At 34.4% G+C, this 25,563-nt stretch overlaps 1 protein-coding gene and 1 long non-coding RNA gene across 2 annotated transcripts in view; one reads left to right on the top strand and one right to left on the bottom strand.

Annotated features, from left to right (window-relative positions):
• Window positions 1-6,847: 6,847 nt before the first annotated feature.
• Window positions 6,848-13,399, top strand: LOC105121651 (uncharacterized). Its single transcript, XR_841587.1, has 3 exons — window positions 6,848-6,901; window positions 12,556-12,741; window positions 13,095-13,399. It is a non-coding gene; the product is annotated as an uncharacterized LOC105121651 (long non-coding RNA).
• A 6,563-nt stretch (window positions 13,400-19,962) lies between these two features.
• LOC105121645 (G-type lectin S-receptor-like serine/threonine-protein kinase At4g03230) overlaps window positions 19,963-25,563 on the bottom strand; it is a 5,838-nt gene continuing 237 nt past the window's right edge. The window contains exons 2-10 of the mRNA XM_011020376.1: window positions 24,298-25,548; window positions 23,254-23,766; window positions 22,154-22,669; window positions 21,798-21,923; window positions 21,480-21,691; window positions 21,199-21,409; window positions 20,851-21,088; window positions 20,594-20,744; window positions 19,963-20,510 (exon numbers count right to left, since the gene is read on the bottom strand). Coding sequence (XP_011018678.1) covers window positions 20,208-20,510; window positions 20,594-20,744; window positions 20,851-21,088; window positions 21,199-21,409; window positions 21,480-21,691; window positions 21,798-21,923; window positions 22,154-22,669; window positions 23,254-23,766; window positions 24,298-25,548 — 3,521 coding nt within the window. The 3' untranslated portion in view covers window positions 19,963-20,207. The remainder of the gene's footprint in view (window positions 20,511-20,593; window positions 20,745-20,850; window positions 21,089-21,198; window positions 21,410-21,479; window positions 21,692-21,797; window positions 21,924-22,153; window positions 22,670-23,253; window positions 23,767-24,297; window positions 25,549-25,563) is intronic.

Here is a 25,563-nt window from a genome sequence, read left to right as displayed (position 1 = left end):
GGCAGTAGAGGGGGTCTAGAGCGGCTTCCTCCCCTCTTCCATTCCCTGCCGACGATGAAGGTCATCGTAACCTGCAATAATAAAAACACACACAACAGTTGATTTTACTCTTTTTTTTAGATCTACATTTCTCCCTTCTCTTTCTTCGGGTCTGCTTCACTACGGTTAGTTTGTTATGGGTTTCATCTTCTTCTTCTCTGCTTCAGGTGGTAGATCCGGTGGTGCTGTCATGGCTGAGGTTGTGGACGGAGTTGATGGCTTTGTCGGTACTGCTGATTTGACTGTTTGCTGTTAAGAAGATTGAAGAAGAAGATGTTATCGAGAAGGGGGCTTTGGTGTTGATGGGTCTTTGGGCGCTGGAGGAACTACTAGAAGAGGGGAGCTAGTCCGATGTGGGAGCTGGAGGTGCAGTGATGACTGACTTTTATGGATGAAGAAGGAGAACAAGCCGGTTAGGAGAGGAGAGGATAAAAGGAGTGTTCGCTGTTGTTAAGGGAAATGGGGCCGTTGTGCTGTCAGCTGAAAATGAGAGAAAATAAGGGAAGACTGGCTGTAGGTCCTGTGAGTGGGCTGAAAATGAGAGGAAATAGGGGATGGTCAGCTGTGGGTTCTGTGAGAGGGAAGGTCTAGCGAGGAAGAGGGTTAGTCTATGTGCAACCGAGGGAGGGAAGTGGCTGGCTGCTATAGTGCAAGAGGGGAGCGGCCGATTTCTGGTTTGTTTTTGGATGAGGGGAGTGAGTAGCTGTTTTGGGAGGAAAAAAATCAAAACCGGGTGGGCGACTGTTTGGAAAGTGATAGATCTTGGTTTAGGATTTATTTTATATATGTGTTGCCTAAAATGTGTAAAATTGTCCCCCTTTCTTTTTGTGTGTCATAGAGAATAGTATTTATATATAAAAATATTGCTAGATTTTTAAATTTGGTCTTTCAATTTCTTTTTTTTTTTTTGTAAATTTGATTTTTTTTTATTTTTCTTATTAATATTGACTTGAATGATAAAAATTGATGATTTTAAAAATAGCATATTAAAAGTTGAAAGCGTTCTAAAAATCTTTGAGAATTTAAATTCTTTTCAGACGATGCTAAAAATACTAAAAATAATATAAATATATTAAAAATATATATTTTTTGGATTTTTATTGTTTTTTGCTATTTTTGGATTTTTTCTGAAAATTTATCAAAACATGGGTCAAAAATTAGGTAGCAACATGTTATACAATATAAATCTAGATTAGTTATTCAACAAGCAAAGTATTAAAGAGTGAACAAGATAATAAATACAAAACATATTAGTATTAAACATTAAAGTTCATATTGAGTTTTACACTATACTAATTTTTACACCATTAGTGTAACCTTTTCACCTTGACATAATAAACTTAACTAAATATAATGAAAGACAAAAACATAAATAAACAAGATAAGAATAAAATAAGATAAAAGTTAACTAAGTAAATGAAAGGAATTGAAAGACATAAACAAGATATTAATGAAAGCAAAACTTAAGCATTACAAAAATACATAGAGAGAAAGCAAGAGCATAATCTTGATCTAGAAACTAAGATGCCTAAATGCATGGTAAAATGCCTCCTTTTATAGGCCAAAATTGAGAACTATTGATTTGATGACTAATTGATGAGTGGGTGGCCAACTCTTGACTTGGTGACAATCTTTATCTTCTCTTATCTGAATAAAATATCATTGATAACGTTAGAATTTGAATAAGTTGTTCACATGAAAGTTCTAGAAAAAAAAATGAGGTCATTTGGACTTCTAGAATTCAAGATATGGGTTGAACACTGAACAATATCTGGGTTACAGAACAGATTCAAACTTCTTTGTTGTTGCTACAATTTGGACTTGAAAACGACCTTTTTAAATTTGGACTTCCAAATGAAAGTTGTAGGTCTATGTCTTACCTTTTCCATCCATATAAAGTGAACATAAATTCAAGATCTACAGCTCCAAATATGACCAAATTACCGAACAGTGTTCTAGTTTTAACTATACTAGCATCTCTTTCTAAGTTTGGTCATTTCTTTGTCCTTTTAATTTCAATACTTCAACTCATTAATCAATCCTTTTATTTATGTGATAAGCTTGTAATTAATATGAATATTTACCATAAATTAAAGGTACTTTATGGTATCAGACTTATTATTATAAAACATGCTTTAGTTAAGGAGTTATTAATACTTCAAGTGCAAAACGATGATATAAAACCTTGATAAAATTACGCTTTTAAGTAGTAATTAGGTTTCTACTCCTATATTACATAATAAATCTCCTTATAAAGTTTTTTCCCAACCTCCTCCATCTTATTCTCATTAGAAAGTCTTTGGTTGCCTCTGTTATGCAACTACTCTCCTTAGAAATATATATAAATTTGATCCTAGAGCTAAGCCTTGTATCTTTCTTAGCTATCCATATAACATCAAGGGCTAAAAACTCTATGATTTAAATCTAAACAATGTCTTTATCTCTTGGGATGTTATATTTCATGAAACTATATTTTCTTTTTTGTACTCAAATATCCTATATATTCCACTGATTTTTTTTCCCTTTACCTCTTTCATTGCATGAATCGGTAACTACTTTCCTTGATCCCATGGCTTCAAATTCTTTTCCTTTCCATTCTGTTACTCATTCACCCTCTAGTTCACATTTATTTTCTTCTTCCTTAAACTCTAACTTATCACCACTTTTAGCATCTCCTTCTGAGATTATTCCTCAGCCATGCAGGAAGTCCTCTAGGATAAAACACAAACCTATATATTTGCATGATTATCATTGTCATATTGTAACCTCCACTTCAAAGCCTGCACCTTTTTCTCCGGCTTCAAGTATTCCTTATACTCTTTCGTCCATCCTTTCATATGATCATCACTCTCCTGCTTAGAAATGTTTTAGTCATTTTGTTTTTGCACTTATTAAGCTCACCTCGTATATTTAAGCTGTACAATGTAAGGAATGGTGTGAGGCTATGAATACTGAAATCAAAGCTCTTGAATTGAATAATATCTGGACTGTTGTTGATCTTCCTGCTTCTAAACGTATTATTGGATGCAAATGGGTATATAAAATCAAGCACAAGTCTGATGGGACTTTGGAGAGGTATAAAGTTAGGCTAGTTGCCAAAGGGTATAATCAGTGTGAAGGACTGGACTCTTATGACACCTTTTCTCTTACGGTTAAGCTCACCACCGTGAGAACCCTTTTAGTAGTTGTTATTGTCAAGCATTAACATCTCCACCAATTGGATATGAATAATGCTTTTCTTCATGGAGATTTAGATGATGAGGTCTATCTGTCATTACCTCCTGGATTTAATAAAAAAGAGGAGTCCAAAGTTGCAGGCTACACAAAATCACTTGATGACTTAAAACATTCTTCGCAGCAATGGTTTGCCAAATTTTCTTCTGCCTTGTTTGAGTTTGGTTTTGTGCAGTCTAAGGCTGATTACACTTTGTTTACCTATTCTTTGGCAGATTCATTTATTGCTATATTAGTTTATGTTGATAATATAGTTGTGATTAGTGATAATTCAACTACAGTTTCCACGTTCATTCACATGCTTAATGACAGATTTAAGCTTAAAGACCTTAAACAGTTAAAGTATTTCCTTAGTTTGGAAATAGCTCGTAGTGAGCTTTGAATCTCTGTTTGTTAGAGAAAGTATACCTTGCACATACTTGAGACTACTATTTTGTTAGCTTTGAAATTGACCAAATTTCCAACGGATTCTAATGTGAAATTCTTTAAAGATTTTGGCCAACTCTTAGCTGATCCTACTCCATACAAATGGCTTGTTGGCAAACTACTCTATCTCACTATTAGTTGACCTGACATTTCTTTTGTTGTTAAGGTTTTAAGTTAATTTATGGATAAGCTACGAGTTTCTCATCTAGACGCAACCACTCAAGTTCTATGCTATATTAAAGTATCTCCAGCTTAATGATTGTTCTTTCCAGTTATCTCTAGCCTATAACTGAAAGCATTTTGTGATTCAGACTAAGCTGGTTGCTTGGATTTTAGATGATCAGTAACAGGCTATTGCATCTTTCTTGACAGTTCTTTAATTTCTTGGAAATCCAAGAAACAAACCATAGTCTCCTGGTCTTCTACTAAGGCTGAGCACAAAGCAATGGAGTTTACCTACCGTGAGATTATGTGGCTTCAAACTCTTCTCCACAACTTGTAAATTCCACTTCAAATTGTTTTTCTTTATTGTGACAGTACAGCTGCTCTTCACATTATGGCCAATCCTATTTTTCATGAGTGTACCAAATATATTGACATTGATTGTTATGTGGTTCGCGAGAAAATTCAGTTAGGTGTTCTTCGCATTTTTCATGTTTCTTCTCAACACCAACTAGTTGATATTTTTACAAAGGCTTTTGGTTCCATTCATTTTCATCTCTTACTATCCTAGACGAGTCTTCATAACATTTATTATTCTTGACATTTCTTATGAATCTCATCTTGAAAGGGCATATTGAATATTCATCGATACGATTAAGTCTGTAGTTAATACAATGAAGAATATGTACCAATGAGCAGAACAATGAAGGTGCCACGATGAGCATTGTAGGTGGTTAGATTCTATTGTCAAGTTTGGTATTAATCTTTTAGCTATAACCGATTCTTTTATTATGCTAAGTGTAGGATATAAATACTGTAATCAATTACCTAAATGAATAAGATGAAATCAGCTGTTTTAATTTAGTAGTAAAATGGCTTTGAGTTATTTAATATATAATGTTTTTAATTTTTGAGGTTTTGATAATGTAATAGTTTTTTTCCCTTCTGAATTCCAAGTTATTTTAACGTAGTTCATAAGCATGTATAATTAATGGATTGAGAACACTTAAATTTACTCATAAATAATTTATCAAGTGCAAGACATAATTGATGTTATATTTAGCACGTTTTTATAATGTTTTCCTTTTCTAGTGGTAAAATTGAATTTTGTCCTTACAAATTCATCAACATTCAACTTTCATCCTTAAATTCTTAAGTTTCAAATATTACCCTTCAAATTTTCAAAAAGTTTCCATGACACTTCTAGCTATGAAATCACAAACTTGTTTTTATTTGGATGTTTAGGATCTTAAGTGTTTTTTTTTGTGAGATATAGTGAAGCATATATGAGGAATCAGGGGGAATCTGAGAAAAGTAGGAAAAATAAAAAGGAAGTCAAGAGCAAGCTTTTTGTTATTTATTAAGCGGGAAAATAGAAAGTTATAAGAAGTATAGGGATAATTAATATTAGGAATTATTAAACTATATAGGGGTAGGAGTACACCTACTTCATGAAGCACTAATTTATTGAATCCTTCGATATCGAACGATTTACTTTAGAATTGATCCCTTGATTGGCTGTTTCATGGCCTTGCCCAAATGGGATTATTTATCCACTGTAGCCTCTCCCTACCTCTCCAAAAAAAAAAAAAAAACACTGAAATTGTATATCTTCAGGAGGTTCGAAGATGGCAGGGAATTTAGTGAAGGAGGATTCCAGTTCGGTTCAGGATCTTCAAGATCCATGTATCACCGGTAAGTCAAATAATTGTGGTTATATCTAGTAGTTTGCATTGTATAAACCATTTAATCTTTCATAATTTCGAGACTATATTATAAGATAAAAAAATAAAAATAACCATTTAATATTTCATGATTTTGAGACTTCACCTATTTAAAATCTCTTGGAGTTGAATGATATATGTTCTCGTTTTTTTTTTGGCTAAATACATAGATACATGGTTAGATCTAGTTAGATAGATGAATATATGATAAGGAAATGTTTTAAGCATCCGATCTGTTGAATAATCTTTGATTTCTCTCACTGAAGTCCGGATGAAAAAGAAACAATGGGTGGATGATTGATATTGGATTTGTAGGGAGCGTAGATATATACACTTAGAGAGGATATTAATTTGAGATTAATAAATTCAACTTGGGGTTAGTAGAGATTCAAAGAGATGATTCAAAACTTGAGGGTTCTTCCCGAGCTTTAATTTGAGATTTTTTTAGGGCTTTTGAGGAGAGAAATTGTACTTGTAGGAGATGAAATTTTAATTTGTTTTTTTGTTTGAATTTTTAATGTATTATATATAAGAATAGCTTGGTGTTTTATTTAATTTAAAAATTTATGTTAATCAAGAATATATAATTTAATATTTTAAAACTTGATAAACAGATACAATTTCAAACAGATTATAAAATATTATAGACCTCTTTTTAATAATTATTTATCACAAATAATTAAGAGGCTAAGAATTTGATATCATGACTCTTTGAAAAATGATAACACTTCACTTGCTTTTTCATTGTTTCTTTGAAAAATCAAAACCATAAATGATTAGTGTGCATCCAATGTTAAATTGCAATTTTTTCTTCTGTAAAATATGAATGGTCCACAATATTATGTGCTGTCACAATATTATATTTCTCTCTAGTAAAACATGTTTTCAGTACTAGTATGAATGTATGATGTATTTGATGTGTGACCGTTTTGATTTATATTGGTGACCTAAGCTAATTATAATATCATTTTAATTGGTTTATTAGCTATTTTTTCAATTATAATGCCAAGTCAAACAGATACTAAAAACGAGGTTAGCGGACCATTTTTATAGGAAAAACAATTTATACAGACAACCTTAGTTAGAGAGTAAATCAGGAATACAATTGAAAAGGAAGGAAAAAAGTTAACTGTAATAGTATTCATGCATGTCTGCCCCAAAGCAGCTCATGCATACACGTTCAAACACGCAGGCTCTGGTCATAAGCGGAAGAAAAGCACACCGGAGATCAACAAAGATTACCGTGAGAGAAAGAAGGTGAGAGAAAGAAGCTCGTGGAAAAGAGTCAAAGTGATTCTATACTTGAAATAGGGAAGGTGGGATTTTCTCTTCATACACTATAGTCTACAAGCTGATCTTTTCACAAAACTTGGGACGAGTATATACGTCCCTTGTGCCACACCGTGAAATGCTGTTACGATTCCATTTGGTTTAAATCTGGGAACCTTTTCATAGTAAATTATATTAGTATACATTATTGATGAGTAAACTTTAGGACTCTCATGCTTACAAATATAAACTTTAATTAGAAAATTTGCGTACATGATCTCTTTGAAAGCGGATGTAGATGAATAATACTCACTCCTCGATAGAAGGCTTGTTATGTATGGACACAAATAGTAGGTGACAGCCATGTGATTGCAATGCAAGAGTCAATGGTAGGTGCCTAAATAAAAAAAAATGATACCTACCATAATTGATAAAGAAAGAAGATTGTCTCCCATATCAGCTATAAATAGAGGGTGCCATTGATAGCTGAGCATCACACGAAATAGAGAGAAACACAGAGAGAGCTAAGAGTGAGAGTTGAGTTATGTAGAGAAGTTTTTTCTCCTCCTCCTTGTTTTGCTGTTTGTATTGCTTTTAAGCTTGATTAATATAAACCAGTAGCTCCGTGGAGTAGGCAAATTGTCAAACCACGTAAATTGATGTGTGTTTGAATGCTTGAATGTCCTAATAACTGGTATCAGAGCTTGTTCTTGAAAAAGAGGGTGTTTGATCCAAACTCAAAAATCAAAGTTCTCAAAACATGTTTTTGAACATACCATCGTGAAGAGGAAGACAAGAGGAATCCACTGGTGAAAACCCGGTGAAAAACCGATGTCCTGCATGCCCGCACGCGCTTGCACGCGCCGCCACCTACACTGCCCACGCGCACTGACGCGCCTCACGCTCTTCATGCATCTTCCTCGCCTGTTTTTTGCAAACTGAACCGGGTTGACCTAACACGTCAGCAGCCACGCAAGCCGTTCTGCACAGTCATTAGCCACGTCACCTGACACATCATCTGCCACATCATCTGACACGACATCACTGCCACGTTAGTCCAAAATCCACGTGGCTCTGCCACGTCATAATTGTGGGGCCTACGTGACTGACACGTCAGCATATCCATGTCAGCATTCTGGGTTTTGATCCAATGTGGCGCAGCGACTATTCCTCCTGACACGTGGCTTCATCTGTAGCGTCTAGTGATCCAAAAGTTTGATTATTTATATTTGAGCCATCCGAAGTCTGATTTGGATGATCTCAGTATCGTTTCTAGTAGTTTTGGCCATTCTGGACACATCTATAAGGTTAGATTTTGCAGATTCGAATTCAAGAAAGATTAAAAATGGTAGATGAAATAAAGGCTACGGGAATTGAAAAATTTGATGGAACTGATTTTGGATATTGGAAAATGCAAATTGAAGACTATCTATATGGGAATAAACTTCATCTTCCTCTGTTGGGGAGCAAACCAAAAAACATATCAGAATAAGATTGGCATATTCTTGATAGATAAATTTTGGGCATTATCTGGCTATCATTGTCAAGAAGAGTTGCTCATAATGTTACAAAAGAGAAATCCACAGCAAGATTGATGGAAGCCTTGTCTGGGATGTATGAGAAGCCATCAGCAAATAACAAAGTGCACTTGATGAAGAAGCTGTTCAACCTGAAGATGACAAAAAGCATCTCTATTACATAGCATCTCAATAATTTCAACACCATCACAAATTAATTGTCATCTGTTGAGATTGAGTTTGATGATGAGATCCGAGTACTTATTTTGCTAACTTCACTTCTAAGCAGTTGGGAAGGTATGAGAACAACCGTAAGCAACTCAGCCAGAAAATCCAAATTAAAATATGATGACATCCGAGACCTGATTTTAGCTGAAGAAGTACGAAGGAAAGACTCGGGTGAAAGCTCAAGTTCAGGTTCAGCTCTCAACATCAACACTCGAGGAAGGAGACAAGACAAAGGCTTATCTAGAGGCAGATCAAAATCCAGGTACAGAAGTAAAAGCAAGTTTGGACCTAGGAAGCAGGTTAAATGTTGGAATTGTGGCAAACCTGGTCATTTCATGAGGAGTTGCACAAAACTGAAAAAACTTGAAGCTGATTCTGCAAACGCCACTACAGACGAGATACAAGATGCTTTGATTCTTGTTGTACATAGTCCTATTGATGATTGGGTTCTTGATTCTGGAGCTTCATTTCACTATACTCCACACCATGAAATGATGCAAAACTATATTGCTGGAGATTACGGGGTAGTCTATCTGGCCGATGGACAACCATTGGATATTGTGGGTATAAGAGATGTGCAAATCAAGACAATGAATGGATCTATATAGAACTTGCAAAATGTAAGGCATGTTCCTGGACTAAAGAAGAAGCTGATCTCGGTCGGACAACTTGATGATAATGGCCATTCAATCCTTTTTTATGGAGGAATGTGGAAGGTATCAAAAGGAGCAATGGTTTTGGCTCATGGAAAGAAAACCGGCACCCTGTATATGACCACAAGATCAACATATAATTGCCTCTATTAAAGCAGAAAATCAGGCACAGCTATGGCATTGTAGACTCGACCATATGAGTCAAAAGGGGATGAAGATACTTCAATCAAAGGGAAAGCTGCCAGAGTTAAAAAATGTTGATCTAGACATTTGTGAAAGCTGTGTTCTTGGAAAACAGAAGAAGCTCAGTTTCTTAAAGGTTGACAGGACCTTAAGACTAAGAAAGCTAGAACTGGTGCACACAGATTTATGGGGACCAACTCCAGTAGCATCTCTTGGAGGTTCTCGGTACTATGTGACTTTTATTGATGACTTCATCAGGAAGGTATGAGTCTACTTTCTGAAAAATAAATCTGATGTGTTTGACACATTCAAGAAATGGAAGGTTATGGTTGAGACTGAATCAGGTTTGAAGTTAAAATGCTTACGATCTGACAATGAAAGAGAATAAATTGATGGAGGTTTCAAGGAGTATTGCGCTGTCAACGATATCAGAATGGAAAAGACAGTTCCAGGCACACCACAACAGAATGACATTGCTGAACAGATGAACAGGACCATCAATGAATGAGCTAGAAGCATGAGGTTGCATTCTGGGTTACCTCAAACATTTTGGGCTGATGCAGTTCACACTGCAGTTTACTTGATCAACCATGGATCATCAGTTCCTTTGGAGTTCAGACTGCCCGAGGAAGTCTGGAGAGGAAAAGAAGTACAACTTTCTCATTTAAAGGTCTTTGGGTGTGTTTCCTATGTGCATGTAGATTTTGATGCTCGCAACAAGCTGGATGCCAAATAAAGAAATGTTTCTTTATTGGCTATGGAGATGAAGAATTTGGATTTCGGTTCTGGGATGATCAAAACAGGAAGATTATCAGAAGCAGGAACGTGATCTTCAATGAGAAAGTTTTGTACAAAGATAGATCAAGTACAGAAACAGAGATGGTTGATTCAGATACGAGTCCACAAAAATCTGAATTCATAAAATAAGAAGGGCTTCCCGATGTTACCACTCAAAAGTCCTTACAAGAAAGTTCAAGCACATCAGTACCCACCACTACTACACAAGACAATGCAGAGCCAAATGAACCAGCTGTTCGCAGGTCTTCAAGGACTATAAAGCCTCCATAACGGTTCACACTTCTACTGAATTATATCTTGCTCACAGATGATGGTGAACTATTAACTTATGAAGAATCTTTACAAGATGGAAACTCGAGCAAGTGGGAGTTAGCCATAAAGGATGAGATGGAGTCATTTTTTAAGAACAAGACTTAGGAGCTAACCACACTGCCTGAAGGAAAGAAGGCTTTGCAAAATAAGTGGGTTTACAGAGTAAAGACTGAGCATGACGGAAGCAAACGGTTCAAGGCAAGACTTGTTGTAAAAGGGTTTCAGCAAAAGAAAGGGATTGACTATTCTGAGATATTTTCTCCAGTTGTGAAGCTTACAACAATTAGAGTTGTTCTGGGGATAGTAGCTGCAAAAAATTTACATCTTGAACAATTAGATGTAAAAACAACATTTCTTCATGGTGAATTGGAGGAAGATATTTACATGCAACAACTAGGGGGGTTTGCAATACAAGGAAAGGAGAATCAAGTTTGCAAGCTAAAGAAGAGTCTATATGGTTTGAAGCAAGCTCCAAGACAGTGGTACAAGAAGTTTGACAACTTCATGTGTAGTTCGGGATACACAAAATGTCAGGCTGATCATTGTTGCTATGTCAAATATTTTGACAACTCCTATATCATTCTACTGTTGTATGTGGATGATATGTTGATTGCAGGATCCAGCATGGAAGAGATTGACAAGCTAAAGCAACAGTTGTCAAAACAGTTTGAAATGAAGGATCTAAGAGCTGCTAAACAAATACTTGGCATGAGAATCATTAGAGACAAAGATAAAGGCATATTAAAGCTTTCACAGACAGAATATGTCAAGAAGGTTCTCAGCAGGTTTAGTATGGATAATGCTAAGCCAGTATGTACACCTCTGGGGAATCATTTCAAGCTTAGTAGAGACCAGTCACCAAAAACTGAGCTAGAATGTGGATACATGGATAAGATTCCATACGCTTCAGCTATCGGCTCTTTGATGTATGTTATGGTCTGTAATAGACCAGACATTGCTCATGCAGTGGAAGTTGTAAGCTGATATATGAGCAATCCTGGAAAGCAGCATTGGGAGGCAGTGAAATGGATCATGCGATACTTAAAAGGCTCATCGGAGACACGTCTTACCTTCACAACTGGTGGTTTGAAACTTAAAGGTTTTGTAGATGTTGATCTAGCAGGAAATGTTGATAGCAGAAAGAGTACTACAGGTTATATATACACTCTAGGAGGCACTGCTGTTTCTTGGAGTTCTACCTTGCAAAAGATAGTCGCTCTTTCAACAACAGAAGCTGAATATGTTGCAGTTTCAGAATCTGCAAAAGAGATAGTATGGCTACAGAGTTTCCTACAAGAATTGGGCAAGATGAATGGAAAGGGTACTTTGTATAGTGACAGTCAGAGTGCAATCTTCCTTGCCAAAAATCCAGCATTTCACTCCATAACAAAGCACATACAGATTAAATATCACTTTATCCGGCAATTGCTCGACGATGAACAACTATTACTTAAAAAGATATGTGGAAGCAAGAATCCAGCTGACATGTTAACTAAAGGAGTTACTCTTGATAAACTAAAGCTGTGTAAAGCTTCAGTTGGTCTTCAAGATTAAAAGACAGATCTAGCGCCATTTGTGTCCAAGTGGGAGATTGTTATGTATGGACACAAATAGTAGGTGGCAGCCATATGATTACAATGCAAGAGTCAATGGTAGGTGCTTAAACAAAGAAAAATGGTGCCTACCATAATTGACAAAGGAAGAAGATTGTCTCCCATATTAGCTATAAATAGAGGGTGTCATTGATAGCTGAGCATCACACGAAATATAGAGAAACACAGAGAGAGCTAAGAGTGAGAGTTGAGTTGAGTAGAGAAATTTTTTCTCCTCCTCCTTATTTTGTTGTTTGTATTGCTTTTAAGCTTGATTAATACAAACTAGTAGCTCCGTAGAGGAGGCAAGTTGTCGAACCATGTAAATTGATGTGTATTTGAATGCTTGAATGTCCTAATAAGGCTTACATCTTGTCTCGTATGATATCCATTAATTTCGTCTACATACTTTTTGCAGAAGCTGATTGCCTTAGGTGAGCATCATCAAAAAGAGATTCAAGCCTTGAAAGAGGAACATGCACAGGAAATGCTGGAGCGCGACAGAGAGTTGAATGCCTTGAAAGAGGAACATGAACGGCAGATGTGGGTGTGCACCTCGCGGCACATAGACGTGGGAGATTGGCATGAGAACGCCGGAGAGATGGTAATGCAGCACTAAAAGCTCTCATTTTTTTTATTTAAGTACATTCTATTATATAAAATCATTTGAGGGGATGCAGTAGTAAGTTCAAAAGAGTTGGTTCTCATCAACAGGTTTAAATTTCTGCATAGAGATGGTTATTAGAGTGTTGTTTTTTACTATGGTGTTGTGCAGGCTTCACACTTAGTTATGACTTAATATAAAATTAGGTTTTAATCCTTATACAGTGGTTGAAGTTTTAAATTAAGATAGTTTTTAAATATTTTTTTAAAAAAATCCAATCATTCTCTTTTTCTTCTTATTAATCTGTCATACTATCAATATTATAACTGTTCTATGAACAATATTGTTCACAGAACAACCCCACGGAGACACCTGCCACTGCTCAGGCCACCACCTACTTCTTCAACTCTGACCACTTCGCGTCCCAAACAGCGTAACTCGGCATGACATATGTAGCAGGGGTAAACATTTTGAACCACTAAACCCTTATTTTATATTTTCGAATTTGGATTCCCTAAGGCCTCAAACTGTACTGAGAGGCATGAATAATTGCAAGATGGACACCTTCTTTGTGAGACAATGTGGTATTTTATCATATGGGCTGGGCTCGGTCTATTGTATATTCTCTTTATTATGTAACCTTTTAGCTTGCCTGAGGCGTTTCTTCTTTTGTTCTTTTTTTTTTCCCAATACCAGTCAGCTCGACCCGAGTTTATCTTGGGTAAGATCCAGGTTACAAATCAATAAAATTAATCCGGGTCATCCTTCAATTTTCTTTTAAAAAAGAATGAAAATAAAATTTTTAATCAATTTTTTCAAAAACATCAACAAATTAAAAACTGGTTTTTTATTGGATTAGATCCTGGTAAACTCAAGTTTTTGATTTTATTAATTGAGAATTTTGTTTTCAACTCATACTATTTCAGGCTCCAAGTTAATCGAATTTTAAATTAACTTCTTAGATTAATTTAGATTTTATAACTATAATAAGTTAATCAGATTTCAAATCAATCCTTTAGGTTAATCTAGATTTTACAACTATGATATATATCATATGGTTTTAAAGAGGAGTTTTAATATTGCTTTTATATTAGTTTGGTATATGTAAAGAAATAAGCTTTCCAACAACTTAGGAGAGATCATCGCGTTTTTATTGCATCTGTTCTTGTATGACTATTCTTTCTCATGCTTCCGACAGTGTTAGTCTTTATATTCTAACAAAATGTTTAATTGAATCTCGTTTTCACAAAGTTAATTAAGTCCTTGGATGTCAATGATGTGCTTAATTATCCCTTCATTTGTCCTTAACATTACATGAGAGCTTATTAAAAAAATGTTTAGGAACATGATAGCTCTTATTTTTTTAAAATTATATCTTTAAATGTTAATTTTAAAGTTTTTAAAATTATAATAATAATATGGGATAGTTTGAACACTCTCACAATTCATAAAAGGAAATATAAATACCACTCTTATAACAACAAGCTTGCTTAACATCAAAACATCATAGTTTTATAATCCGGGTCATGAGTTTTGTTAGTTAGTTAGATTGTCTTTGTAAACCCCGGAAAAAAAAATAAAGGTTGCGTAAATTGTAAACTAATGACATGAGAAATAATAGTGAAAAAATTCATGCATATGGTTAAATAAAAACAGGAATTTATAAAAATTTTAATATAAGTTTCTGGATGAAAAATTTCGAGACATTAAAAATCAACCTGAAAATGTTAAGGGTTAAATTAAATTAAAGAAAATAAATTAAGCTAAAAGTTGTGGGGTGAAATCATAAGAAGTGAAAAGAGGTATAACTTAATTATAAGAAAAAAAAAGATGTGGGGGCCTAAATACAAATACAAAAAAATTATAGAGCATAAATACTTTTATTCTCACTCAAAAATCTATAGAAATCATAAGAAAAGAAAAGAGGGAAATTTTATATTCATTCTTGCAAAATCAAGAGAGAAACACCAAAATTTCAAGAACCTATCCAAGATTAAGGGTTTATAGATGGAATAAACACTTGTGGGCAAGAGATTAACAAGAAAATTGAACAAGAAGAGAAGATGAAGGGCTGGTTGTCATTAGATAAGAAAGGAGGGAGTTGAAAAATCTTCAACTAGTTGAAGATCAAAACCTTAATTCGTTCTGGGTAAGGTGTTCTAAACATGATCTTATAAGTCATTTCATATTCGATAATGAATTAATGTCTTGATGTGAATTATAGATTAGGGTTCTTAAACTTGAATTAGGGAAAAGTATTTATTGTTAAAATTAAATTAATTCATGTGTGGTATGTGATTAAGGATGTGAAACCATGATAATTTACCCAGAAAATATAGTTGTGAAAGTTATGTGTGAAAGGAAAGGGAGGTGACGAATATAGATATACTCGTCTCCTGACTTTTAGTAGATTTCGGATAGGAGGATGAGGGAATGAGAACCAGGTTCTTCATAGAAATTGTAGTCTTAGATGTTAGATAACTAAGGAAATTGGTCTTGCTTAATTTGGAGCTGTAGAACTCCGGTTATGGGTTACCAATCGAGACTGGGTCATGATAGACCCTGTAGAGTAGTAAGTTTGATTATTATTTTTATGAGCAGTTTTAACTATCTTAGAGGTAGAACTAGATTCTTCTTTCTTTAGAGAACTTGTAGCCTCATGTCTTAACTTTCCAATGAGACCAATCTCACTTGAAATAGAGTTTTATAGCTCTAAATATTAGTAAAAATCTAAGGCAAAATTAGACAGTAATAGTTGAAAATTAGACAGTAACAATTGGAAATGAGATAGTAACAGTTCAAAGTTAAACAATAATGGTTGAACAGTAACAGTTTAATGTGTAGACAGTAACAATTCAAATGTTTAAACAGTAACAGTTCAAAGTTAGACAGTAACAGTTAGAACTAAGACAATAACAGTTCAAAGTTAGACAATAACAATTGGAAATGAGACAGTAACAGTTCAAAGTTAGACAGTAACAGTTAGAACTAAGATAGTAACAATTCAAAGTTAGACAGTAACAATTGGAAATGAGACAACAACAGTTCAAAGTTAGACAGTAACAATAGACTTTCACATGAATACTATATATAAGAATATAAAAGAATTGACTCATACGAACACTTGCACATTGAGATACTAATATTGAAAATATACATGATATATGTATGTATGTATGTTATTATGAGGAAAATGAACATGCATAGAAAGTAACATATGAGTAATGGATGAATATGGATTCTATGTAATATCGACTTGAAGGAATGATAACTATGGTTGGATAAAGGATAACAACATTAATGGGTGTAATAAGAAAAACATAAGATATAAAGAAAGAAATGATTGAAAGAAAGATCTATTAGCTATTTATATGATTATTTTATAACATATCCTTGAATGAGAAAAATTTATGAGATGAGTTTGTGACTAAAGGAGGGAACATGAGTAGAGCTTCTATTGCAGGTAGGTGACTTCATCTTCCTTTTTAATAATGTTGAATAATGAAAAATACTTTATCATGAATGTTACTGTATTATGTTAATTTAGATACTAGATTGTTAAATGCTTAAATGTTAATAATTGATTAGCTTTGACTAATGGCATCCAAAGGGATGACTAGGACAAATAATTAACTAGCTTCAGCTAATTGCATCCGAAGGGATGATTGGGACAAATGAATAATTAGCTTTGGCCAATGGTATCTAAAGGGATGCCCGAGATAAATGAATGATTTGCTTTAGCTAAGTGCATCTGAAGGGATAACCAAGATAAACGATTGATTAGCTTTGGCTAACAGCTTCTAAATGGATGACCGGGATAAATGAATGATTAGCTTTGGGGATGAATGAGATAAAAGAATGATTTGCTTTAACTAATTACATCTGAAAGGATAACCAAGACAAACAATTAATTAACTTTGGCTATTGGCTTCAGAATAGATGACCCGGATAAATGAATGATTAGCTTTGGTTGATGGCATTCGTAGGAGTTGGCTGGGGTGAGTGAATAGTTAAACTCGACAAATGATACTTTAAGAGGATGGCCAGATTTAAGATTATGGCTGATTGTAAGAATTGGTGCATCTATATGTACTACAAGTTGAGTATACTAAGAACATGAAGGAATTACAAATGTTACACTTCAAACATGACATAATGTTAATGCTTCATTAAACTGCCAAACCGTTTTATTATTATTATTAAGTAATTGCATTCTTGTAAATATTTTGTATTGTAGTAGGGGCGTCACACCAATAAGGTGTCTAAGAAGCCCAATACTCGAGAACCTACTTTTACAAGGAATCATATAGTTACATTTTAAATGATGATGTGTTTTGTATGAATTAATGTACTGAATGTATAACTATTATTAGATCCTTTTAGCTTAAATTCGTGATGACTATTTATAGGATAGAATATAAACTCATGTCTATGTATGTATATTTTAAATGTGAATTTCTAATCATACAAATATAATATTATGAGTTTATGTAAGATTCACTTTTAAATGAAATGTTGATAGTTGTTGATGTATGAATTGTATATTGATGATGTGAGAAAATATGTTCGTTGTTTACTGACACGATGCATGTTAAATATGAAAAAAAAATTCAATTGTTTTGGGCTTGAAAAGATGGGTTGTTACATACTTGAGTTTTTTTAATTGATTTTTTTAATTTAATCCATAAACATTGAGTTTATTGAAAATTAAATTTTATAATTGTTTTTAATTTTGTTTATGTAGAGCTATTTTGATCTCTTTACCCGAGTTTGACAAGTTAACCTAGATTGACTTGAGTTATTTTTTTAATATTTTTTAAATCAATTTAATCCTTCAATATTATATTGATTGAGAATTGAACTTTATATTTTTTTTATTCACTTTTTATTGGGTTATCATGGTTTGATGACCTGGTTTGTAGGTTAAGCCAATTAACTTAGTTTTTTTTTTAGTTGAAACTTTTTCAATTTTATTATTTAACATGGGGTTGACTAGAATTTATACTTAATGATTTATTTTGATTTAATTTCTATAAGGTTATCTTGGTCTTGTGACCCGGGTCACGGGTTTGATCAGTTAACTTGAGTGATATTTTATTTTTTTAAAAAAAATTCATCCTTTAACATTAAGTTGATTTAGAATTAAGCGTTATAATTTGTTTTCTATGGGATTATCCTAATCTCATAAGCCAAGTTTATCAAGTTTACCAAAGTTGACTCGGTTCTTTTTTTTTTTTTCAATTTCATCATTCAATATTGAGTTGATTGAGAATTTAGTTTAATAATTTTTTTGATTTGCTTTTTATAGGGTTATCAGGGTTTCATGACCTTGATAATGGATTTGATAGGTTAATCCGAGTTGATCTAATATGTTGTTATTTTAATCTTTTTGTAAAAATATCATCTTAATTTTTTTAGTCAAACTATATTTTTTATAAGTTATTTGAGTTTTTTTTTAACTTGTCAAGTTGACAATGTCACATCATTATGCTATAAACGATATTAACAACACCAAGATATTATTTTTATGTCTAGAAAAAATTAATCCAATCCATAGTATAGCGCGAAGAATAATCTAGCAATGACCTAAAGACCATTGTCAATATGCTTTGATTTTTATGTTGTATAGTTCACTCATTGTAACCTCTTTTAACAATTTTTAATATACAGATAAATTAACAAAATACTAGAAGAGATGGTGCTTTGATTGCGCATCACTTTTTATCATTTAATATTTGATTCATTAAAAATTAAACATTTTAATTTTTTTGATTTACTTTTTATGATGTTGTCTCAATCTCATGATGTAGGGTGCATGTCTCATGAGTTAACCTAGTTAATTTATTTATTTTGTTAATTTTTTGTTAATTTCTTCAATTTCAATTTGATCCTTCAACATTTATTTTATTGCAAATTAAACTTTATTATTTGTTTTATTTACTTTCTATAAGGTTGTCCTAATCTCGTGATATGAGATATAAGTTTGGTAAATTAATTTGGTTGACTTAGGTTTTTTTTTAGATTATATATTTTTTTTTTCAAATTTCATCTTTCAATATTTTATTCATTGAGAATTAGATTTCATGATTTGTTTTGATTTACTTTCTATAAGGTTATCTTGATCTTATAACTTAAGTCATGGGAGCTAATCCAGGTTGAATCAGGCAATTTTTTTAGTTTTTTTAATTTATTTTTCAATTTCATCCTTCAACATTAGATTGATTAGGAATTATGATTCAAAATAAATTTTTATTTTCTTTTTATATGGTTATACAAGCCTTATAACCCAAGTTGAGAGTTTGGAATGATAAATTGGGTTGACTAAGGCTTTTTTTTTTGTTTTTAATGAGGTTATCCCTGTATCATAACCTGAGTCATGTGTTTAGCGTGTTAACCCAGGTCACGAGTTTGTGTGTTAATTCGGGTTGAATTGAATCATTTATTTATATAATTTTTTAATTGATTTTTTTCTAATTTCATATTACAACATTGAGTTGATTGGAAGTTGAGTTTCATAATTTGTTTTGATTAGCTTTCAGTGGAGTTATCCCGATCTCATTACCTAGGTTATGAGTTTAGCAAGTTAATTTAGGTTGACTCAATTTTTTTATATCTTTTTTAATTAACTTATTTTTTTAATCCCATCCTTCAACATTAGATTGATGGGGAATTAGACTTCATAATTTATTTTAGTTTACTTTCTATAAGGTTATCATGGTCTCATGACCATGGTTGTGGATTTTACAAGTTAACCTGAATCAATCCAATATGTTGTTGTTCCAACATTTCAAAAAGATGTCGTCTTGAATTTTTTCAGAAAAATTATATTTTTATATAAAATATTGAAATAATATATTTTTTAAAAAATTATTTTTGATATCAACGTGTCAAAACAATGTAAAAACATTAAAAAAATTAAAGCAAAAATAAAATACAATAAAATAAAAAAACTTTACCACCACAAAAACAAATGGGGGATTAATTTCCTCAGCCTTCAGCACTTTGCCATTCAAAAATTATAAGAACTTGTTTAAAAATATATACTTTTTTGTTGAATTTTTTCCTTATTTTCCACTATATTGTATTTGATTAGGGCTTGTTAAAACAGTTTCATAATGTGTATGTCAATGAGGGCAGAACTAGCCTGACATGTATGGCTAAGCCTTAAGTCTTGTATGTGCATCAGAATGTTGGTTCCACGGCTTGTCCTGCACAATATAGTTGCTTCCAATGTCACTCTTTCATGCCTGTTACTGTCAAGTACACATACAAAACATTATTCTGGCTTTTATGTAATCTCAATACAAATTATTTGATCAGAATGAATGACAAACTTTTAAGACAATGAATGGCTCTGAGTTAATGGGACAAGATAGACAAAAACAGCAGATTTATATTGGAAAGTACGACAAACCCTGCTAGATTGATATAAAGGGAGAGCAACATTTTCTAACCCCTTCCCCCAATTATCTTCCTTGCTCTAACGTATTTGTTAAATCGACGTATGAATCTGCTTTGCTAGAAGAAGAAGCAGTGTTGAAGAGGGATCTGCTTGCTGCAAATGCTGGTTTCTTAGGAGTTGGTAGAGATGCAGTGTCACTTTCAAGCATGAAAACTACGTTTGACATGGTGGGACGATCCCATTGATGTTCTTGCACACATAAGAGGCCAACATTCACACACCTCACAAATTCATTTGCGTCACAAGTATCGCATAATGCTCGGTCCATCAAATCCAGTACCTTTTCCTCTTTCCACAACTTCCATGCCTGTGACAAAGTTTAAAAATCAAAATTTTTAAATGGTAGAGAAAGAAAAGGAAGATGTGGCTTTGAAAATTTCCATTGCTTACATAAGCTGAGAGGCTAAAATTTTGATCAGACTTGTAAAATGCCGCATTTCTTTTTCCACTGAGAATTTCAAGTACAATCACACCGAAGCTAAAGACATCAGACTTCGTTGAGAAATCCCCATCCATTGCATACTCCGGTGCCATGTAGCCGCTGCATGACAGGTGAGTTTGTATTATGTTAGCTGAGACAGAAATGTAATCAACATTGGATGTATCCCATGGTTAGGAAAGCAATCTGCGCGCATAATAGAACTTACTAAGTCCCAACAACTCTCTGTGTGTTTCCTTCTGTTTGTTTGCCTCTTAAGATCCTTGCCAAGCCGAAATCAGAAATTTTGGGGTTCATCTCCTCATCTAAGAGGACATTGCTTGTTTTCAAGTCTCTGTGAATGATCTTCAGCCTTGAATCGCGGTGAAGATAAAGCAGTCCTCGAGCGATTCCCATGATAATGTTAAAGCGCAGTTCCCAATTTAATAACACGCACAGCGTCCGATCTTGTATGGTTTCAATTTCCATTGAGAGAATAAAGTTAGCAATCATCTTAAATTATCTGTTTCCCATCAGCATAGAAAAATGTTTAGTAGTTAAGTTTAAGGAGGCTAACCAAATATGAACACATCCAAGCTTTTGTTTGGCATGTATTCATAGGCCAACATTTTCTCACGTCCTTCTTCACAGTATCCCAAAAGTCTAACAAGATTACGATGTTGAAGTTTGACGATCAATGTAATTTCATTCTTGAATTCCTCCAAGCCTTGCCCTGAACCATAAGAAAGTCTTTTTATAGCTATCTCTTGGCCTCCCGGTAACTTTCCCTGAACAAAAATCAATACACAGCATGTCAGAATAAACTCCAGTACTGTAGGAAACAGCATGGTCATTTACCTTGTAAACAGGCCCAAAACCCCCTTGTCCTAGCTTGTTTGCACCCGAGAAGTTATCTGTAGCAGCTAGTATGCATTCCATGTCAAAAATCGGTACATCTATGCCTTTCTTATCATCTACGGTGAAATGGTCAGCAGATATCAAATCCCTGGATCGTCTCTCAGTGTCATTCAAGTGAAATGCTACATTTCCCTGGATGCTTTCTCTGTTTTCTGAGTTGAAGGCAATTTCAAGAGTTAATCACTTTCTGAGTTTTCATTGAAAAATATACTTATTTTATTAAAAGAATAAACATTAAATTGTTGGAATATTGAGTACCTCGACCAGTAACCTTCGTTGATCTTCGCATATGATACAGAAAGAAGGAAGCACATAGGATGATTACAGAAGCTGCAACAACTCCAAGTAAAACTAGATATAATGACCTCCTTTTCTTTGTAGATGCTGCATGTTAATCAGAGAAATTATTGCTATAAGCTATTATCATTGAGGCAGCAGGTTAACTATATTCTTTACTCAACTATATAGTTGCACAAATTTATGGAAGGACTAACAAACAAGCCATTATTACTTGTCAGAAGTAGCAAATTTTACTGTCCTAGCAGCATTGTCTGAATTGCTTGCTTACAAAGAAATCTAGATATAGATCACTTAAAATGTTATTGTCAGAATACCTGAAATGCAATTGACCGTTTTGGGATCCCACCAAAAGGATTTATTGCAAAGGCACCTTTTCATCCCATCTCTTGCGGGACTGCAGGTTGAATGTGGCAAGTCATTGCATTCATCGAGTGAGTTACAGAGTGGTTCAGATGGTTGAATCCACCCGATTTCAACTTCAACAAATCCTGTATCTTCAAATGAAGAACCTAATATAATATTACTACGGTTAGCGTCGCATCTTCCAATTACATAAAATGGCGAGGACTGGTTGCGCTGCTGCTTATAGTTTCCCATCGACTCGATAGCTTTACAATTTGCATCTTCAACATGTATTGAAAACTTTTGGAACTCTTCATCAATGCCAGTTACACGATAGTAGGCACCACCAGGTACCTCAAACATAAGCTGGCTACTGGAATCATCACAGTGGAACCTGAAGTACATTTGATCGCCACAGTTTGGTCCAGTGCTTAGCGGGTAGGGGATTACGGTAGTGCCGCACATCTCACATTTTCTTTTCACCGATGCTGAAAGAGTGGAATGTCTACATGTCAAAGTTCATGCAATTTAAAATTGTATTTCCTTACTTCTGAATCTATGCATTGGAAAACTGAGGAAAACTTTTATAAACTATAACCATTTCTAGCTACTAGCTTAGCAATCTGCTAGATAGTTTTGAGTTTGTGACAGCCAAATCTGATTCCAGTCTGGCAGAACAAGTAAGAACCTGATGAGATTCTAGCTTTGTCCTGAAATAGACCAATAGACAACACCAACACAACTATTTTTGTTAATCTGTGGCAAACTCAATCCGCAAGACTGATTCTGCAAATGCTAACTTACAAAAGATTATGCAGGAATAAGTTGAAATTTTTGAAGTATTAAAACAATTAAACTTACTGTACAAGAACCATTGCAATCAAGCGCCGCATCAGATGATAAACTAGAGTCACAAACATGTGTTTACTTTTCAGAAACTAAAATAGCCAGGTATCAAAATTCTAAGAGATAAATCAGCTATGCAGGTACCAAGTCACCGTATTGATATCTGAATTGCTTGCTTACAAAGAAATCTAGATATAGATCACTTAAAATGTTATTGTCAATCTACCTGAAATGCAATTGACCGTTTTGGGATCCCACCGAAAGGATTTATTGCAAAGGCACCTTTTCTTCCCATCTCTTGCAAAACTGCAGGTTGAATGTCGCCAGTCATTGCATTCATCGAGTGAGTAACAGAGTGGTTCAGATGGATCAGTCCACCCGATTTCAACTTCAGCAAATCCTGTATCTTCAAATGATGAACCTATTCTACTATTACTACGGTTAGCGTCGCATCTTCCAATTACATGAAATGGCCAGGACTGGATGCTCTGCGTATAGTTTCCCATCAACTCGATAGCTTTACAACTTGCATCTTCAACATGTATTGAAAACTTTTGGAACTCTTCATCAATGCCAGTTACACGATAGTAGGCACCACCAGGTACCTCAAACATAAGCTGGCTACTGGAATCATCACAGTGGAACCTGAAGTACATTTGATCGCCACAGTTTGGTCCAGTGCTTAGCGGGTAGGGGATTACGGTAGTGCCGCACATCTCACATTTTCTTGTCACCGATGCTGAAAGAGTGGAATGTCTACATGTCAAAGTTCATGCAATTTAAAATTGTATATCCTTACTTCTGAATCTATGCATTTGAAAACTGAGGAAAACTTTTATAAACTATAACCATTTCTAGCTACTAGCTTAGCAATCTGCTAGATAGTTTTGAGTTTGTGACAGCCAAATCTGATTCCAGTCTGGCAGAACAAGTAAGAACCTGATGAGATTCTAGCTTTGTCCTGAAATAGACCAATAGACAACACCAACACAACTATTTTTGTTAATCTGTGGCAAACTCAATCCGCAAGACTGATTCTGCAAATGCTAACTTACAAAAGATTATGCAGGAATAAGTTGAAATTTTTGAAGTATTAAAACAATTAAACTTACTGTACAAGAACCATTGCAATCAAGCGCCGTATCAGATGATAAACTAGAGTCGCAAACGTGTGTTTACTTTTCAGTAACTAAAATAGCCAGGTATCAAAATTCTAAGAGATAAATCAGCTATGCAGATACGAAGTCACCGTATTGAAAGGATTAAGTACCTATAGCTGAAAGTGGCACACGGACATTGAAGTCACGACCCCTGTCATACTGCTCCTGAATGTTGTTGAGATCCTTAAACCAAGTCCAGCATGTAAAATTATTATCCCCATTTTCAGCCTTGTGATAAGAATATGCCTGGCAGTTGCATTTGCTAAGGCACTTGTTCATACAGTCATTTTCATCTGAGTAGTCAGGTTCAGCATCAGGCTTTCCTGCTTTCATCGATTTTAACTCCAGGAACTTCGGAGCCACATCGTTGCTGCATAAAGGTGACATTCTTTCACACCCCTCTGCAAAGTTTTCTAATTTCCAATTATCGGGAGACCTGGGCTGAAATCCTGGCAAACACTTGCAAGGAATCCTATTTTGACTATTGCAGATGCCAAAAGTCCCACAAGCATCAAATACACTGCATCGATCACTTGGTTCCCGCCAGATCAAAGTCCAATTCGCATTTCTCCAGAGGAAAACCTGTATCTGCCCATCGAAATTCACCACCAGTCTTGTATTCTTATAATTCACAGCTGTTGAATTTATTCTATCATAAGGACTTTCCTTTGTAGTTGTTGTGTTCCCAAGAGGACTGCTTGGTTTCCTGCTGGAATTCATGAGCAAGTTAGAAACAAGCCAGAGCCTTTCGTCGGATCTTACAAAACTTCCAGAAACTCCACTTTTCCAGTACGGAATTGATCCGTTCTTCATGATGATGTACTGGTTTTCTCTTTCATCCAGCTGAAATTTGAAGTCTCCTGGTGCTGGGTCAATGGAACTCTTCCAAGAAGTCAACATAAAGTTCTTGTCTATCTTCATTCCTGGAAGAAATGTGTCAGTTGGATAATCAAAGCTTTGCCACAATATTGCTGAACCATTTGCAGCTTCTTGGATCAAGACTAAGTTCCCGGAATCCATGAGCTTCAAAGAAAATGAAGATGATGTTGATTCTATCCTTGCGGACCAGTAAGATGTTCCATTTACATCCATCACCTGGAGGTTTCCGTCTTGTCCGAGGGAAAAAACTCCCCTGGAATTATCAAGTGGATTTTCACGGTTAGCAACCCACACAACAGTTTGAGGGTTGTATCTGTAATACCAGATGCCTAGGTATTTCTTGCCTTCATTTCTCCCACAAGGAGTAAAGAATCCAAGTTCAAATCTTTCTCCAGAAGAAACAAGAGTATCTCCCATTTCATCCCTGAGTGGAGTAGTGGGCAATGTCGTGTTATCCCTGGCCGAGCACATCCAAGAACTAAGAAAAAGAAAGAGTG

The sequence above is a fragment of the Populus euphratica genome, unplaced genomic scaffold (assembly GCF_000495115.2).
Source record: "Populus euphratica unplaced genomic scaffold, PopEup_1.0 scaffold25.1, whole genome shotgun sequence".
Taxonomy (NCBI): domain Eukaryota; kingdom Viridiplantae; phylum Streptophyta; class Magnoliopsida; order Malpighiales; family Salicaceae; genus Populus; species Populus euphratica.
Note: the sequence above shows the minus strand (reverse complement) of the source record. Positions and strands in the feature narration are given on the sequence as shown.